The 19,216-nt window shown below is 32.5% G+C and overlaps 1 protein-coding gene across 4 annotated transcripts in view; it reads right to left on the bottom strand.

Annotated features, from left to right (window-relative positions):
- The window catches only part of rbbp8l (retinoblastoma binding protein 8-like), a 42,472-nt gene that overhangs the window by 10,158 nt on the left and 13,098 nt on the right, over nucleotides 1–19,216 (bottom strand). For 3 of the 4 annotated variants that reach the window (XM_062032930.1, XM_062033015.1, XM_062033101.1), the window contains exons 2-8: nucleotides 17,392–17,475; nucleotides 12,016–12,058; nucleotides 9,856–9,951; nucleotides 9,675–9,787; nucleotides 4,727–4,802; nucleotides 1,562–1,707; nucleotides 1,443–1,492 (exon numbers count right to left, since the gene is read on the bottom strand). In XM_062032930.1, coding sequence (XP_061888914.1) covers nucleotides 1,443–1,492; nucleotides 1,562–1,707; nucleotides 4,727–4,802; nucleotides 9,675–9,787; nucleotides 9,856–9,951; nucleotides 12,016–12,058; nucleotides 17,392–17,452 — 585 coding nt within the window. In that variant the 5' untranslated portion in view covers nucleotides 17,453–17,475. Of the gene's footprint in view, nucleotides 1–1,442; nucleotides 1,493–1,561; nucleotides 1,708–4,726; nucleotides 4,803–9,674; nucleotides 9,788–9,855; nucleotides 9,952–12,015; nucleotides 12,061–17,391; nucleotides 17,476–19,216 lie in introns of those variants that run through there. The other variant, XM_062033182.1, reaches the window with a different exon arrangement.

The following is a 19,216-nucleotide window of genomic DNA, read 5'->3' as shown; positions in this document are numbered from 1 at the left end:
AGTTATAATTTTTTTATGTTGAAACCACCCTATAAAAAATTGCTCATGCTAATTGGTAGCATGTCTGTGGCACATCCAATACATTAGCATCGAGGTAGTGCATTTTTAAATAATAGAGCCTTTTTTAAAGAGCTTTCTATAGGCATGTTTGCTTTGTTGGCATAAAAATGTAGCTTAATTAATCAGGGATTCTCAGTGTCACTCACTTTGAATTACTAAAAAAGAGCTTAATACATCCAAATCCATTATTATCATTTTGTAACTGTAGTTATATTTTTTTGTTTATGTTGAAACTGCCATGTAAAATTGCTCATGCTAATCGGTAGCATGTCTATGGCATGTACAATGTAAATTAGCATCAAAATATTTTGTGTAGGTGCACAAAAAAATCGGAATGATTCTTATTCATCCCAATTATAATTTAATTAATTAATTTTTAAAAATCGATACAACAATATTTTTCTGTCAATGCAATTTAAGTGCAAATGAAAATACAATTTTACAAATGTATTCATAATTTTTGGGATACATAAAAATAATGAATAATTTAAAATACATTTCTATACAACTATGCAGTGCTCAAATAATTAAATTCTAACTAAATTAATAATATATATATATATATATATATATATATATATATATATATATATATATATATATATATATATATATATATATATATATATATATATATATATATATATATATATATGTTTCTTAAATACACATAATCTTATAGACTCTAAAAACTGATGAAAAATAAATGTATTACAATTATTAATTACATTTCACAAACTATTTGTGCTAAAATAAACAAATTCTAACTACATTGATAATACGTAATAATACTAATCATGATATATGTTTCTGAAATAAACTGTCAATAAAATTAATATGCAAATGAAAATACAGCTTGACCAATTAAGTCATAATTTTTGGGATTCATAATAGCTAATGAAAATGTGTTTTTTTTTATTCTACATTATAACTACATTGATAATAAATAATAATAATAATCATGATATATGTTTCTGAAATAAACTGTCAATAAAAATTGTAAAAATATATATATTTAAAATACTTTTTTTGTTTTGTTTTGTTTTTTTAATTAAAATATATTTTTATTTACTTATACGTTTTTAGGCCATTTCCATGCAACCAGAAGGAGCTTTTCTAAATGTCATTAGAGTTAATCAACCAAATAACACGTTTTATTTTATAAAAAAATTTTCTCGATTCAAATAACACATTTGAATCGAGAATCGTGTTAAATCGAGAATCGGAGTTGGATCGAATGGTCCAAAGATTCACACCCCTCTTATTAAAATATTAGGTTTCACCTTAGAGATTCAACTGTACCCTTTTGAAAATGAGAGAGAAACATTTGATTATCCCTAATGGACGCCAATATTGAGATAAAGAATGAAAGTGAAACCTACAAAGTGGCTCTTGCTCATGGCTCGCAGCTGTCTGAACTCCGACTGATGCTCTGTTGTGGTGGAAAAAACACCAGCTGTCAATTTTTCAAAGCACAATACAAATCTGACTGGGGGCTCACCGTGCGTGTCTGTTTTCACTGCAACGTCACCATCCGCTGGCTGATCGGGTCGGGCGTAAACCTTTGCCGCGGCGCTGAGCGACACCGGCCCGGAGTTCGGCGAAAGGCCGGGGGAGATGTTGGGTTTGACCTCTGAGGGCGTGTTGCTGTACGGCGACAGGTTTAGGTCAGTGTTTCTTCATGGTCCGTATGGGTTGTAATACACTTTTCCGCCACTTGTGGCAGTAAAGACAATAATAAACAAGGAGAAGAAGTCTGGAGATAAAAATCATAGTCTTAAGCACAAAAATTATAACTAAATTGGTATAGCTGCATTTGAACATTAATTGTATTGACAATTTATTTCAGAAACTTATATCATGATTATTATTACCATTATTTACTATCAATTTAGTTAGAATGTATTTATTTTAGCACAACATAGTTTGTGAAATTGTAATAACTAATTTTAATGAATTTTAGTAAGTATTTATATTATTTATCACTAATTCAGTTAGAATTTATTCATTTTAGCACTGCAAAATTGTATGTAAATTCATATTTTATCAGTTTGTAATTAAACCCAAAACATGTGACTGAATTGGTGAAGCTGTATTTTCATTTGAACATTAATTTTATTGACAGTTTATTTCAGAAACTTATATCATGATTATTGTTATTATTTATTATCAATTTAATTTTATTTTAGTGCAACATTTGTAAATTGTAATAAATAATTTTAATCAATTTTAGTAAGTATGTTTATTTTTCATCAGTTTTTAGAGTCTATAATATCATGTTTATTTGAGAAACTATATTATTTATCACTAATTTAGTTAGAATTTATTCATTTTAGCACTGCTTAATTGTATGTAAATGTATATATTTGATCAGTTTTTATTAATCCCAAAACATGTGACTAAATTAGTCAAGCTGTATTTTCATTTGCACATTAATTTTATTGACAGTTTATTTCAGAAACATATATCATGATTATTATTATTATTTATTATCAATATAGTTAGAATTTATTTATTTTAGCACAAATAGTTTGTGAAATGTAATTAATACTTGTAATACATTTTTGTAAATGTATTATCATCAGTATTTAGAGTCTATAAGATGATTTTTATTTAAGAAACGTATATATATATATATATATATATATATATATATATATATATATATATATATATATATATATATATATATATATATATATATATATATATATATATATATATGTATATGTATATATATATATATATATATATATATATATATATATATATATATATATATATATATATATATATATATATATATATATGTATATATATACATATATATATATATATATATATATATATATATATATATATATATATATATATATATATATATATATATATATATAAAATTTATTATTAATTTAGTTATACTTTAATTATTTGAGCACTGTGTAATTGTATGTAAATGCATTTTTATACATTTTTATGTATCCCAAAAAATATGACTAAATTGGTCAATCTGTATTTTCATTTGTACTTAATTTGTATTGATAGTTTATTTCAGAAAAATACATCATGATTATTATTATTATTTACTATCAATTTAGTTAGAATGTATTTATTTTAGAACAACATAGTTTGTAAATTGTAATAAATAATTTTAATACATTTTTGTAAGTATTTACATTTATTTTTCATATGTTTTTTGAGTCTATAAAATTATGTTTATTTAAGAAACTATATTATTTATCACCAATTTCGTTAGAATGTATTCATTTTAGCACTGTTTAATTGTATGTAAATGTATATATTTTATCAGTTTTTATTAATCCCAAAACATGTGACTAAATTAGTCAAGCTGTATTTTCATTTGCATAGTAATTTTGTTGACAGTTTATTTCAGAAACATTTATCATGATTATTATTATTATTTATTATCAATGTAGTTAGAATGTATTTATTTTAGCACAAATAGTTTGTGAAATGTAATTAATAATTGTAATACATTTTTGTAAATATGTTTATTTATTTTTCATTAGTTTTTAGAGTATATAAGATGATGTTCATTTAAGAAACATATATATTATAATTTATTATTAATTTAGTTAGAATTCAATTATTTCAGCACTGCATAGTTGTATGAACATTTATTTTTTATTATTTATTATTTTTATGTATCCAAAACATTATGAATACATTTGTAAAGTTGTATTTTCATTTGCACTTAAGTTGTATTAACAGTTTATTTCAGAAACATATATCATAATTATTATTATCATTTATTATAAATTTGAATAGATTTTTTTAGCACAACAATTTCTAAATTGTAATACATATTTGTAATACGTTCTAATACATATGTACATTCATTTTTCATCAATTCATAAGATTATGTTTATTTAAGGAACATATATATTATTATTTATTATTAATTCAGTTAGAATGTACATATTTGAGCACTGCATGATTGTATGTAAATGTATTTTTCATCCGTATTTATGAATCCCCCAAAAATATAACTCAATTGGTCAAGCTGTATTATCATTTGCATATTAATTTTATTGACAGTTTATTTCATGATTATCATTATTGTTATTTATAATTAATTTAGTTAGAATGTATTTATTTTAGCACAACATAGCTTGTAAACTGTAATAAATAATTTTTGTGAATTTTAATAAATATGTACATTTATTTTTCATCAGTTTTTAGAGTCTATATGATGATATTTATTTAGGAAACATACATATTATAATTTATTATTAATTTACTGAACTACATTTATTATTAATTTACTGAACTACATTTATTATTCATCAGTTTTCTTGAGTTCCTTTTTTGCAGTATATATGATTAGTACTTCTTTTTGCAATCAGCCTGACTTAAGCCTTGAAAATAATCTTTGTGATGAGCACATTCTTTTGACAATGTAGTAAACTGTAAGTGAGATATAATTGTTGAATATGATTCAAATCAAGATTATTTTTTCAGTGTTAGTATTTAAGTGGGCCCTGGGCCACCCTGTAGTGGAAAAATTGGGCCCCAGGGTCAAAAAGGTCACGTCGTCACCATGTAATAATTACAATATTTATAATAATAACATTAATACATTTGATTTAGAGTGGCCTTTTTGTCAAACGTTACAAAAAATATGTTAAAAAATCTCATGACTCACTTAAGTGCTTCTCTTAAATTGACGATCTCGTCTCTCATTCTCCTGTTTTCCTTTTTAAGGCTATTAATTTCTCCACCTACAACAAACACAGACATCGGAGGGTTAACGAGCAAAGCGGCAGACAACAAATCCAGCATCAGTCCTTTGATTCCCGGGCGCGGCTACGCTGCTGCCCACTGCTCCCCTCACCTCCCAGGGGGTGATCAAGGGGATGGGTCAAATGCAGAGGACACATTTCACCACACCTAGTGCCTGTGTGACAATCATTGGTACTTTAACTTTAACTAACTTTAACTTATTACCTCCGTCAGGAGGTTATGTAACGCTTTATCTATCCCTTAGTTAGCAAAATAAAAATCATCTGTTATAAGTACACCTCCGCATAACATTGTATCCTAATTAACGTCAAAGAAAACAAAAAAAAAGAAAGAAATATAGATCAACTTACAACAAAGAATAAGTTTAACATTGTTTTTAGTCGGTAACAGAGAATATTTAAAATACATAAATTTGCCTAAAAAACATAAAAAATAATGATTAAGGCCGTATTTAAACTATACATTTTTTTGACGAATTGAACCATTTGATACTGTAAAAAAAAAAAAAAAAAAAAAATATATATATATATATATATATATATATATATATATATATATATATATATATATATATATATATATATATATATATATATATATATATATATATATATATATATATATATATATATATATATATATTTCTTTCTTCCATGCAACCAGACGGAGCTGTATTAAAATAAAAAAATAGAAAAAAACCCAAAACATTTTTTAAACTGTATTTAAACTATACATTTTTTGACCAAATTGAACCATTTGATACTGTAAAAATGTTTCTTTTTAAAATACAATAAAAAAATTAATACAACATATATATATTTTTTCTATGTAATTAGATGGAGCTTTATTTAAAAACACATTAATAAAAAATAAATAAATAAATAAATAAATAAATATATATATATATATAAAAAAAAAAAAAAAAAATATATATATATATATATATATATATATATATATATATATATATATATATATATATATATATATATATATATATATATATATATATATATATATATATATATATATATATATATATATATATATATATATATATATATATAAAAGAGTATGTAAAATGTCAATTCATGAATGACAAGGCGCTTCATATGGAGCATTACTGCAAACTTTTCTAGCACCTTGCTCCGTCACTGGTAAGCATATCATGTCAAATCTTCTAAATATTCTATTTTTTCCCGGTGGCGTGCAGCAACAGTGCTGGGCGTGCGCTGGAACCGAATCCTGGTCTGTGTTGTATCAGGAAGACGTGTATGCTTTGTTATGCTGCATGTATTATTTTGCATTAAAAAATTTGTGAACCATTTATTTCCCATGAATTTACAAAAGATCCTTCACGTTAAATTCAAGTTTGAGTGAAAATCTTTGTTATTTTTCATGTCAAATTGTGCTGCCACTTTTAGTCTTTTTACAGAGCCTTAATGTAAATATAAAAACGGCACCACTGTTATTTTTACAGAACATTTTCGAGATTAAGCAGCCATTTTTTTTTTTTTTTTTTTTTTTACTTTAAAATTTACAATTGTTGTTTTTTTTTTGTTTTTTTTACAATGCTTCACTTTAAATGGAGAAACAATACCACTTTTATTTCTACACTCCGGCTTATAAAACCTTGCGGCTAATTCATGGATTTTTCTTCGCTGTCAGCCATAATCCAAATAGCTCTAAAAAATGTTTTTAATTACACTGAAAATGTGTGTTATTGTTTGTGCTATGGCGCCATCTTTGGACGAGTTCGCTCACTGCAGCTGCTGCAGAGTCCTTTAATGCTTTCAACCGGCAGTAGAAGTGCCGTTCCTCTTCTAGACGTCCACAGTCTTTCTACTCATATGGATTCTTCATTCAACGTTTTACGATATAACTAAAGCAATTCATACGTACTAAAGCATCCCATGTGTGATGTCTGTAGAAGTGTTTTCATGCATATTTGTACGTGCTATCTTAATGTAATCAATCTAGCATCGTTAGCATTAGCTAACATGCTGACAAGTTTACGAGTGTCTGTGTTAGTATTATTAACTTACAATGGCATTCTTTTTGTGTTGTTTCACTTTCACAAATTCCTCAGTAAATTCACCGAAACGTCACTGTGGAGTTAATGAGTCTGTTTAGCTGATTGGAGAGCTAGCTTGCACACTACAATTTAGTGCATGCGGCCTAAATACTCTATAGTCCATAACGCATCGAACCCTGGGGCCCATAAAATGATGCGGCTAATTTATGGATTTTTCTTCGCTTGCGACCATAAACCAAATAGTTTTTATTAAACACATGCAAATACACAGAAAAGGTGTGTTATTGTTTGTGCTATGGCACCATCGTTTGGGCACTGCAGGTGCTGCTGCATGAATGTGAATTCCTGCTGTTTAAAACTTTAAACCGGAAGTAAAAGTGCCGTTTAGTCTTCCAATCGTCCATAGCGTTTCTACTTGTATGGATTCTTCATTCGTTACTCCAAGCAACGTTTGTAAGTTTTACAATATAACCAAAACAATTCTTACTTACTAAACCGTCCCATGTGTGATGTCTGTAGGAGTGTTTTCATGCATATTTGTTTGTGCTATCGTAATGTAATCAAGCTGGCGTCGTTAGCCTTAGCTAATATGCTAACACGTTTACGAGTGCGTGTGTGTCAGTATTATTAAATTACAACGGTATTCTTTTTGTATTGTTTCAGTTTCACAAATTGAGTCTGTTTAGCTGATTGGAGAGCTAGCTTGCGCAGCTAGTGGGCCAATGACGATGACTTCTGTTTTGTTTGATCAGCTGTTTTACTGCCAGACACCGTTTGGAAACAAGTAAGGTATGTAAATAAACATTAGTAAAATATTTATGTGTAATCAACTCATTTCACAACATATACATCTGTGACTTATAGTCCGGTGCGGCTAATATATGGAAAATATATATTTTTTCCTATAGAATTTTCATGCATATTTGTACGTGCTATCGTAACCAGTGTTGGGTTAGTTACTGAAAACCAATAACTAGTTACAGTTACTAGTTACTTTATTTCAAAAGTAACTCAGTTACTATCTCAGTTACTTACACCAAAAAGTAATGCGTTACTGTGAAAAGTAACTATTTAGTTACTTCTTTTTTTTTTTAAAGCCTCCCATTAATGCCCTATTAGCCTTCATTTCAGTACTATTATTGCACTGGGGAATAATACAATCTATTGATCAACTTGACATGCATTTGCATCACTGAACTCAGAAAGCAATGTGGTCTACATACAACACACAAAGACAAAGATATGTTTCAAAGGGCCAATTTATTTCAGGCCAGAACAAATTGACAAAACTATTTTGAATAGCTGCAACATAATGGCACTTTAACTTTAAGTAGATAGGATCTTTGATTCAAGACACAACTTACATTTAACTAAAATGTTTTTTTCTTTGTGCTAGACAAAAGAAAAGTATTGAGAATGTCTCCATGTTAAAAAAGTCAACTTCTGGCTTCGCCATGATGTCTTGTTAGTTGTTATGAGAGTAGCGTATGTGTGTGTGTGTGTGGCCCTTTAAGATATGACAGCATGTGAGGTGAGTGACGTCAGTGAGTGAGTGGGCGAGAGAGGTGAGGGAGCGGCGACAGTGAGTGCGTGCAGGTGCTCTAGCTTGGTGGATGGCTGCGTCCAATAAAGTCACAAAGTTGCAACAAACCCCCGGCCTCGTCATTAACCCTCAGCTGTAAAGACCCACTTCCGGGTAAAGTGAAGGTTGTTAGCCCCGAAGTACATAGGCCCTGGAGGAACGTCTCCCCTGCGCCCCTCAACTACGGTCTGGGACCCCCCCCCCCCCGCACCCCCACCCACACAAAGCACGCCTTTTCTTTTCCTTGTGACACAGAAGGACGACACCGCAGCGCTCCAATAAAACACACTCAGATCTTCTGTTTCTAGCCGATACTACATAAAAAATAACGTAAAATAACGCAGTAACGCATCATGTAGTAACGGTAACTGAGTTACTGAATATAAAAAATAACGCGTTATAATACTAGTTACCGCCGAAACTAACGGCGTTACAGTAACGCGTTACAAAGTAACGCGTTAGTCCCAACACTGATCGTAACGTAATCAATCTAGCGTCGTTGGCATTAGCTAACATGCTAACACGTTTACGACTGTATGTTATTATTATTAACTTACAAATGGCATTCTTTTTGTGTTGTTTCCATTTTGTAAATTCACCAAAACGTCACTGTGGAGTTATTGAGTCTGTTTAGCTGATTGGAGAGCTAGCTTGCGCAGCTACCCTCTGTGATCTTGACTGTGTTGACACTTTTAAGAAACATTTAAAAACTTCTCTTTTTAGTAAAGCTTTTAGTTAATGCACCTTTTAACCATCATTTTTAATCCACTTTGTATCCTTTTTATGATGTTGCCCCTGTTGTTTTAATTGAATTGTTGTTTTATTTTGCCTATGTTTTGTACAACGCTTTGTGATTTTATCTGTGAAAAGCGCTTTATAAATTAGATGTAATACCTACTTACTTACTAGTGGGTCCATGACGGTGACTTCTGTTTTGTTTGATTCACCGTTTTACTGCCAGACACCGTTTGGAAACAATTAAGGTGTGTAAATAAACATTTCTGTGTAAATAACTAATTTCACCACGTTTATATCTGCGGCTTATAGTTCAGTGCGACTAATAAATGGAAATATATATTTTTCCCTTAGAATTTGGTGGGTGTGGCTTATATAACGGTGCACTCTATAGTCCGGAAAATAGGGTAATTGTCAAATTCTGCCGACTTTTTTTAATCGACCATCTTTTTTCGTGTCTATGTTTGCGTCCATGGCTGGTGAAGAGGAGTGCATTACCCAGCAGCGTGACGTGGTGGAGGGTCTGCATCTGCGACACTTCGAACTCCTGCTGCCTCCTTTTGGCCACATCCTGAGTGACCGTGCAGCGGTCGCACAAGCCCGCCCTCAGCCTGCGCCACACCAAGACGCGTCAGAACCACGTTTCCTTTCCATGCCAGGAGCGCGGGACCAAACCCACCTGTTCTCCAGGGTCTTGATGTTATCGGTGAGCAATCGCTGCTGCTCCTTCATCTGCTGGTTCCTGGCGAACAACTCCTCCATGCGCTTGGTGTCGCTGAGGGAAACAAGCAAGTATGGGATGATATCAGCATGTACAATGTCCGATACGGAAAACTGGACAGCCAGTTACAGCAATTTCTTCTATTTTACTAAAGTCATTCACATGATAGGCTGTAGGCTATTAGCAGCTACGCAGCAGCTAAGCACTCAATAGCAAACAAGCCAGACCACTGATGGTATGTGTACCACAGGTATTTTATATTTCTACATCTCTTATTTTTTTGTGATAGAGTGATTGGAGCACATACTTGTTGGTCACAAAAAACATTCATGAAGTTTGGTTCTTTTATGAATTTATTATGGGTCTACTGAAAATGTGAGCAAATCTGCTGGGTCAAAAGTATACATACAGCAATGTTAATAGTTGCTTACATGTCCCTTGGCAAGTTTCACTGCAATAAGGTGCTTTTGGTAGCCATCCACAAGCTTCTGCTTCAATTTTTGACCACTCCTCTTGACAAAATGTGTGCAGTTCAGCTAATTTGTTGGTTTTCTGACATGGACTTGTTTCTTTAGCATTGTCCACACGTTTAAGTCAGGACTTTGAGAAGGCCATTCTAAAACCTTCATTCTAGCCTGATTTAGCCATTCCTTACCACTTTTGACATGTGTTTGGGGTCATTGTCCTGTTGGAACACTCAACTGCACCCAAGACCCAACCTCCGGGCTGATGATTTTAGGTTGTCCTGAATAATTTGGAGGTAATCCTCCTTTTCCGTTGTCCCGTTTACTCTCTGTAAAGCACCAGTTCCATTGGCATCAAAACAGGGCCAGAGCATAATACTACCACCACCATGCTTGACGGTAGGGATGGTGATCCTGGGATTATAGGCCTCACCTTTTCTCCTCCAAACATATTGCTGGGTATTGTGGCCAAACAGCAAAATTTTTGTTTCATCTGACATCACATGGAATAAAATAAGACCTTCTGGAGGAAAGTTCTGTGGTCAAAAATTCAACCAGAAGCTTGCCAGAAGCTTGTGAATGACTACCAAAAGCGCCTTATTGCAGTGAAACCTGCCAAGAGACATATAACCAAATATTAACATTGCTGTATGTATACTTTTGACCCAGCAGATTTGGTCACATTTTCAGTAGACCCATAATAAATTCATAAAAGAACCAAACTTCATGAATGTTTTTTGTGACCAACAAGTATGTGCTCCAATCACTCTATCACAAAAAAATAAGAGTTGTAGAAATGATTGGAAACTCAAGACAGCCATGACATTATGTTCTTTACAAGTGTATGTAAACTTTTGACTATGTATGTATGGATATACTGTATAAACAGTACAGGCCAAAAGTTTGGACACACCTTCTCATTCAATGCGTTTTCTTTATTTTCATGACTATTTACATTGTAGATTGTCACATCAAAACTATGAATGAACACATGTGGAGTTATGTAATTAACAAAAAAAGGTGAAAACATGTTTTATATTCTAATTTCTTCAAAATAGCCACCCTTTTGCTCTGATTACTGCTTTGCACACTCTTGGCATTCTCTCCATGAGCTTCAAGCACACCTGTGAAGTGAAAACCGTTTCAGGTGACTACCTCTTGAATGCAATATACCAACATTTTGGCATCGGTACCGGTACCAAAAAGTATTTCGATACTTTTTAAACTAAAGGTACCACTAAAAATGTCGTTATTAGCTTTATCTTACCAGAAAACCTCAAGATAAAATCAACTTTATTGTTAGTTTTGAGGCCAAATCACATGCATTCTCCCTCTTCTGTCTCCGCTTGTAGGTGCTCCGTGTGTGTGTTGACTCACACACACCTAGGCTCATATTACCAGCAATGCAATGAAAAAAAGAGGCTTTTTTAACGACACTTCATTAGTATCTGTATACTGTACACTAAAACAACCACTGTGGGTTATGTCGGACTCCATTGCAGTTATTTCACAACTTAAGGGAGCTGAAAGAAAATATTGTTTTGAGCAGGAGGTTCCAGCTCGAGGAATGAGGGAAGAAATCAGAATCAGAATCAGAGTCAGAATCAGAATCAGAATAGTTTTAAGACGTGGTGTGAAGCCTGCGTTCACTTACCAGCCTTTCTTGTTGGACAACTCTTGGACCTTCATCTGCCAGCCTGCCAGGTGCAAACAAAGCAGATGTTTATAAAAGAAGATTTCTGCTTTTGGCTGATATTTTTAGAAAAACAAAACAAAAAAACACCGTTATCTGCAGTGGACATTTGTTTTTAACTATAACGGCAAACGTATCATACGTTTCTTTGTTGTTGTTGTTTTTTTACTAGTTTGCTTCTTTCTCTGTTACTTTTTGTAACCTTTATAGAATAGAATAGAATAGAATAGAATAGAAAGTACTTTATTGATCCCTGGGGGAAATTCAGCACCATAGTTCGCTCACAATAGACAATAAACACTTAGGTATTTTTTACATGTGAATAATATAAATACAGTCTACTATACAGCATTATTCACATGTGAATAACATAAGTACAGTCTATTATACAGTATTATTCACATGTGAATAACATAAGTACAGTCTATTATACAGTATTATTCACATGTGAATAATATAAATACATTATACATTTAAGTACAGTCAAAAAGGAACATATGCATTATACAGTCTGATGGCTGTCAGCTGTGTCGTTCCGTGTTGCATTTTGGGAGTCTGAGGCTTCCACTGAACGTGCCCATTCTCCCCGCAAGGTCCGAGTGTAGTGGATGGGAGCTTTGCTAGCTCCACTCCCTTATTTACAAAGTTCAACATTTACAAGCAAACATATGAACAAGGACAAGTAAAACAAGTACAATACAGCACCAGGGGATTGTTAATTCAATATGATAGTAGAATGTCAAATATATATATATGTAGTAATGTGTATAGTTATAGGCTCACACACGTCCTGTAAATAGTTTACATTTGGAGCAAAGCATCATAGTTTTCACAGCTTTTTGGTTGTTAGAGGTAGATAGCGTTTTAAATTAAAGTGCTAACTCTTTTTTAAAGGCACAAAAAACAGGTTGGGTATTGAGAACCTTACAATCATGAATATAAAACTTAGAAAATAGTATAATGAGATGGCGCCGCTGTAGTGGCTGCTGGTGGCAGGAGCTCTGTGCTCTTGTGTCATCCTTTTGTGTTCCTGATGTTTCCCTCTTGTTTTCATGTGGTTTTTTTGCCTTTTGGTTGGGGACCCTTTGGGACTGTGTGACAAGGGGTGGCACTTTCGTGACTTCTGCGGTGCTTATTTGTGAATTTCTGGACTTGCCTCACAGGAGCCTTTTGGCCATGAAGACCAGCTGCTGGGTCTCTGCCACACCAGGGTCCGTTTGGAGAGACCGGAGGAGATGCGGATGAAGAGGCAGGGCTGCGGAGCTGCCGCTGAGCGCCGGGAAGGACAATGAATGAGCAGGTATCGGACACCTCGGCCTCCTTGGACGCATCCTTGCTCATCCATACAGACTGGACAATGGCCGAGAGTTAGTGGGTGGCCGAGGGTGGAGTCGGCTCTCTTGGTTGCTTTGTTGGTTCTGCTCCTGTCTCTGGCCATGCTTCCCCTGCCCCAGCAGACCATGGCGTGGAACACTGCAGAGGCCACCACAGTGTATATGTTTTTTTTGTTGTTGTTTTACTTTTGTGGCTGTGTGTAGAAGTGGCTGGTTGCATCAGCTTTGCTCTTTTAATGTCTTTAATGTCCTTTGTGTTCTTTGATGTTTCCCTCTTACACACATGTTTATGTGTGCTATGGCTATGAGGTTTTTTAATGGGATTGTGCTGAAAATCTTGATTTCCCCTCGGGGATTATTCAAGTATTTCTAATTCTGATTCAGATTCTGATGAGGTTGCAAAGGTAAAATTGCTTTTCATATTTGTTCTCATACTGTGTAAATCCAAATAACACATATTTAAGACAAAACCCAAACGTGTCATAAATATTCAAACGTATCATACGTTTTTATTTATTTATTTTATTTATTTAGTTTAATTTTTATTATTGTTTTTTTAATTTGATATTAATTATTATTATTGTTTTTTTTATTTATTTTTTTATTTTTCTCAAACGTATCATAAGTGATACAACAGTTTTTTTTAATACTTTCTACGACGTCATCAGTGTAATTAGATGCATGTAATACATGTATAATCCGCAAGCTCATTACACTATTGGATAAGTTGTATATTCATAAATGTAAGGTTCTCAGTGCCCAAACTGTTTTGTCTGCCTTTAAAAAAAGAGTTAGAACTTTACTTTGAAATGCTATCTACTTCTAACAACCAAAAAGTTGTGAAAACTATGATGCTATGCTCCAAATTCAAACTATTTACAGAATTTGTGTGAGCCTATAACTATACACATTACTACATATATATATATATATATATATATATATATATATATATATATATATATATATATATATATATATATATATATATATATATATATATATATATATATATATATATATATATATATATATATTGGGGTTGTCTCGATACCAATATTTTGGTACCGGTACCAACATGTATTTCGATACTTTTCTAAATAAAGGGGAGCAAAAAAATGTCATTATTGTCTTTATTTGAACAAAAAATCTTAGGGTACATTAAACATATGTTTATTATTGCAATGTAGTCCTTAAATAAAATAGTGAACATACTAGACAACTTGTCTTTTAGTAGTAAGTAAACAAACAAAGGCTCCTAATTAGTCTGCTTACGTATGCAGTAACATATTGTGTCATTTATCATTCTAATATTTTGTCAACATTATGAGGGACAAACTGTAAAAATCTATTATTAATCTACTTGTTCATTTACTGTTAACATCTGCTTATTTTCTGTTTTAACATGTTCTATCTCCACTTCTGTTAAAATTTAATAATCACTTATTCTTCTGTTGTTTGATACTTTACATTAGTTTTGGATGATACCACAAATGTAGGTATCGATCCGATACCAAGTAGTTAAGGGATCATACATTGGTCAAATTCAAAGTCCTCATGTGCCCAGGGATGTATTTACTGAGTTTATAAACATAATATGAAAAAAGGAAAAAAGATTTTGTGACAATAAAAAATATCGATGTAATCATAGTAGTATCGACTAGATACGTTTTTGTGCTTGGTATCATTACAGCAGTTTTCAGGTGTAGATCCACCCATGGCATTTGTTTACATTGTGACACCAGTGAGCTGTTGTTTCCTCCTACGGTGTGCAGTGAAGTATGTTGAACTATTCCTCATCGTCCAGTGATAATGCTACTTGTAAGAAACATACTTTATTTGTCACCAAGGATGCCAGGATTAGTGATTTTGAATTTAGCCATGTCTTAAAGCACCTCTTTCTGAGGGTGTTTCAGTGTTATAACTTCACCTTTATCGTCAGTTGGTAGACCAAAATGCATTCTCCTTTTTTTGTCTACACACTGTGTCTGTTTGTAAGTACTCAGTGTGTGTGAACATGCTCCTCTGCTTGTAAACCAGCAATGTCACGATGTGACGACGTGCCGTCACGCCTGTAAAAAAAAAAAATATGGCGAACCGGTACTTTTCAAACAAAGTATAGTACCGTTTTTGATTCATTAGTACCGCGACACTATACTAGTACCGGTATACCGTACAACCCTATATCTACATATATATACTGTATATATTTTTGACATTCTACTATCATTACTTGTTACAATACAACCCCCTGGTGCTGTATTGTACTGTTTTTGCCCTTGTTTTAATTGTCCTTGTTCATATGTTTGTTTGTAAATGTTGAACTTTATAAATAAAGGAGAGTGTACAAAAAATAAAAATTAAATAAGATAAAATTAAATAAACATATAATCCACATGAGGGCAGTAGTTGACTTATTAGACCAGGGGTGCCAACACTTTTTTAACAGGCAAGCTACTTTTCAAATGACCAAGTCGAGGGGATCTACCTCATCTATATTTATCATTTTTATTTATTCATTGGTGAAACAGATGTTTTTTGTTAACAAGTTAAAGGTGTTTAATGATAATACAAGCATGTTTCTTTCTTTCATGAAGACAGGAATATAAATTGGCGTATTACCTGATTCTGATGACTTGCATTGATTGGAATCAGACAGTAGTGATGATAACGTCCACATTTTCAAATGGAGGAGAACAAAAGTCCTCCTTTCTGTCCAATACCACATGAAAGTGGTTGGTTTTTGCCATCTTATTTGTCCAGCTTCCATACTCCTTTTTATACACTTTACAAGAAATAAATTGGCGGCAATCTCCCTAGCTTGCTAGCTTGTGCGCGCTAGCTTTCTGAGACTCTTATTTTGTTAGCGCAGGCAAGATGAAACAGTGCTTTTATTGTGAAGACAGGAACTGTGCAGTCGGTCTTTAGAGTTTTGACGGCAGGTACGCCTTCCTGTCGGTCATTTTTTTCTTAATAATGAGCTCACAGCAGCCAGCGTCATCTCACAAGTCCCCCGGGTGCCGTGAATGTCAATCAAGTGACAAAGGTGACGTCCATAGTGAAGATTTTTTTTATTTTATTTTTTTCTTATGCCTGGCTGGTGATCGGCTGACACATCTTCCGCGATGGACTGGTAGTTTGCGATCTAATGAGCACCCCTGGATTAGAGGATAAGATTGTCACAAAGAAGAAACAAGAGATTTTTGAAGAGAAACAAAGGGATAAGGTTAAAATGTTTATTTTATTTTATTACTGACTCATTATTATGAAGTTAATCTGTAGATGCAATGTGACACTACTTAATATTTCATTATACATTTTATGCTAAAAGTGTGTTGAAAATGTGTGTATCAAATTTGATACAGCAGGTATAAAAGGTAATGTAACTCTAATTTAGTCAGTTTTATTACATTTCATGCATTGGAAATACCATGGAGCTACATACAGTTTGTATGTTTAAAATATATATATATATATATATATATATATATATATATATATATATATATATATATATATATAATGTTCACATTACACAATGTGGTATATAAAATGTACATATCCAATTTGCTGTATTGTTTTGTGGCGATCACTCGGTGTGTGTTGTGATAATAAATTATAGCTTTTTATGAGAGAGAATAAGTAAAGCACATAAAAAAAATACATAATGATGTTGACTTTTATGATGTTTTTTTATATGGCAAATAATGACAGGATAATAGATGCTTTGGAAACAACATATATATTTCTGTGTATTGCGTGATGTTTTGGTTTGCTATAAAAATGTACATAAAATGATATTTTGTGTTCGGCTGTGTCAAATATGACACAAATTGAAAATCGTAATTTTTGCCAAACAGAAGGACCAATTAAAGCTCCAGTTTCAAATAATTATAAGGTTCTGCCAATTATTTAGTGGTGCAGGTTTAAAGGGTTTGTCTTTGGTCCTCGTTTCAAATTTGGGTGGGGTCGACTGCAGAGGTTCTCGGGAGAACACACTTACCTTCAAGCTCTCGCTCATGGACCTCCCTGAGTTTGAGAAGAAGCTCATTGAAGCTCTCCATTGCCCAGCCCGTTGACCTTTGACCTTAAAGGTAAAGAGAACGGTCAAGGTTGAGTTTTATCTCAACGACAAAATTCACGTTAAAATATGTCACACTTTCAACAGGTCCGAAAAGGAGTAGAGCATAGCTGTAACTTTGTGGCACTAAACCTACAGAAAATAGTTCTTTTCAGGTTAGTTCTGCTCCTTATTTTCCAAAGGTCATTAAAGATGTGAAAGATTATCTATATCGACCGATATCAATAACATTTAAATGATTACTGCATAACAACAATTCCTTACCATAGTTAAATAGGAATAACAGGGCAAATTAATGTTACACAGCCGTTATTTCCTAACACTAAACCTACAGAAAATTGTTCTTCTTAGGTTAGTTCTGCTCCTTATTTTACAAAGGTCTTTAAACATTTCTAAGATTATCTATATCGACCAATATAACAATAACATTTAAACAATTACAGCATAATAACAATAACTTACCATAGTTAAATAGGAACAACGGGGCAAATTAATGTTACACAGCCGTTATTTCCCAACACTAAGCCTGCAGGAAATAGTTCTTCTCCTTTTCACACTGTTTTCTTACACTTTATGAGGCGTTTCTTACATATTCTTTATTTTTGCACCTTCATTTTCAGAACTTATTGTTAAGTGTTCAATTTTTTACTATTTTGTTTACATTGTTTGAGTGTTTTCCATGCTCGTGTTGCCATTTCCTTCCTGTCTTGATAGCTGAGTGGATTGTAATCAGAAGAAGGTTACATTTAAAATAAAAAAACTTTTCTCCTGCTCCTTATTTTCCACAGGTCATAAAATATATCAATAATAATCGATATCGAGCGAAACAGAACACTTATATCGTGGTCCAGTTTTCAGCCCTACCAGATAAAAGAGTAAGAAAGGTAACATATATATTTTAAACTAAATACAAAACGACTGCAGTAAAAGTAAAAAAATAACAATATTACTTTCCTACGGTTATTTTAAACAGCAGCCAAGTTAAATCCTAATGACAAATTTACATCAACACAGAACGGATCATGTCGCATATTTATATTTAATACCAGCAATTTTTAATGGTATCGTATTATCGGTATGACGTCATAATTTCTTGTATCCGATAACTATCTGTCCGATAGTGGCGTGCAATATCCATCCATCCATTTTCTACCGCTTATTCCCTTCGGGGTCGCGGGGGGCGCTGGAGCCTATCTCAGCTACAATCGGGCGGAAGGCGGGGTACACCCTGGACAAGTCGCCACCTCATCGCAGGGCCAACACAGATAGACAGACAACATTCACACTCACATTCACACACTAGGGCCAATTTAGTGTTGCCAATCAACCTATCCCCAGGTGCATGTTTTTGGAGGTGGGGGGACTGATTTTATTTTCGACCCGATACTGAGTAAAATTTAGGGTGGTATCGGCGATACCGATCTGATACGAATACTTTATGCAAATGTACCTAATGTGTCGTGTAAATTTCAAATAATGTAACTGTAGAGTACAGTTTTTAATTTATCTATTGTTATTATTTATTATATATTATTTGTTATTATTACTTATTTATCAGTATATTATTTTAAATTATTTATTATTATTAGCACATATTATATTATTTATCATTGTTTTATATTATTTATTATTATTATTATAATTTATTATTATTTATTATTATTTATTATTATAATTTATTATTTGATCCATCCATCCATCCATTTTCTACCGCTTATTCCCTTCGGGGTCGCGGGGGGCGCTGGCG

The sequence above is a fragment of the Entelurus aequoreus genome, linkage group LG01 (assembly GCF_033978785.1).
Source record: "Entelurus aequoreus isolate RoL-2023_Sb linkage group LG01, RoL_Eaeq_v1.1, whole genome shotgun sequence".
Taxonomy (NCBI): domain Eukaryota; kingdom Metazoa; phylum Chordata; class Actinopteri; order Syngnathiformes; family Syngnathidae; genus Entelurus; species Entelurus aequoreus.
The sequence above is the reverse complement of the archived record's forward strand: the minus strand, read 5'-3'. Positions and strand labels throughout refer to the sequence as shown.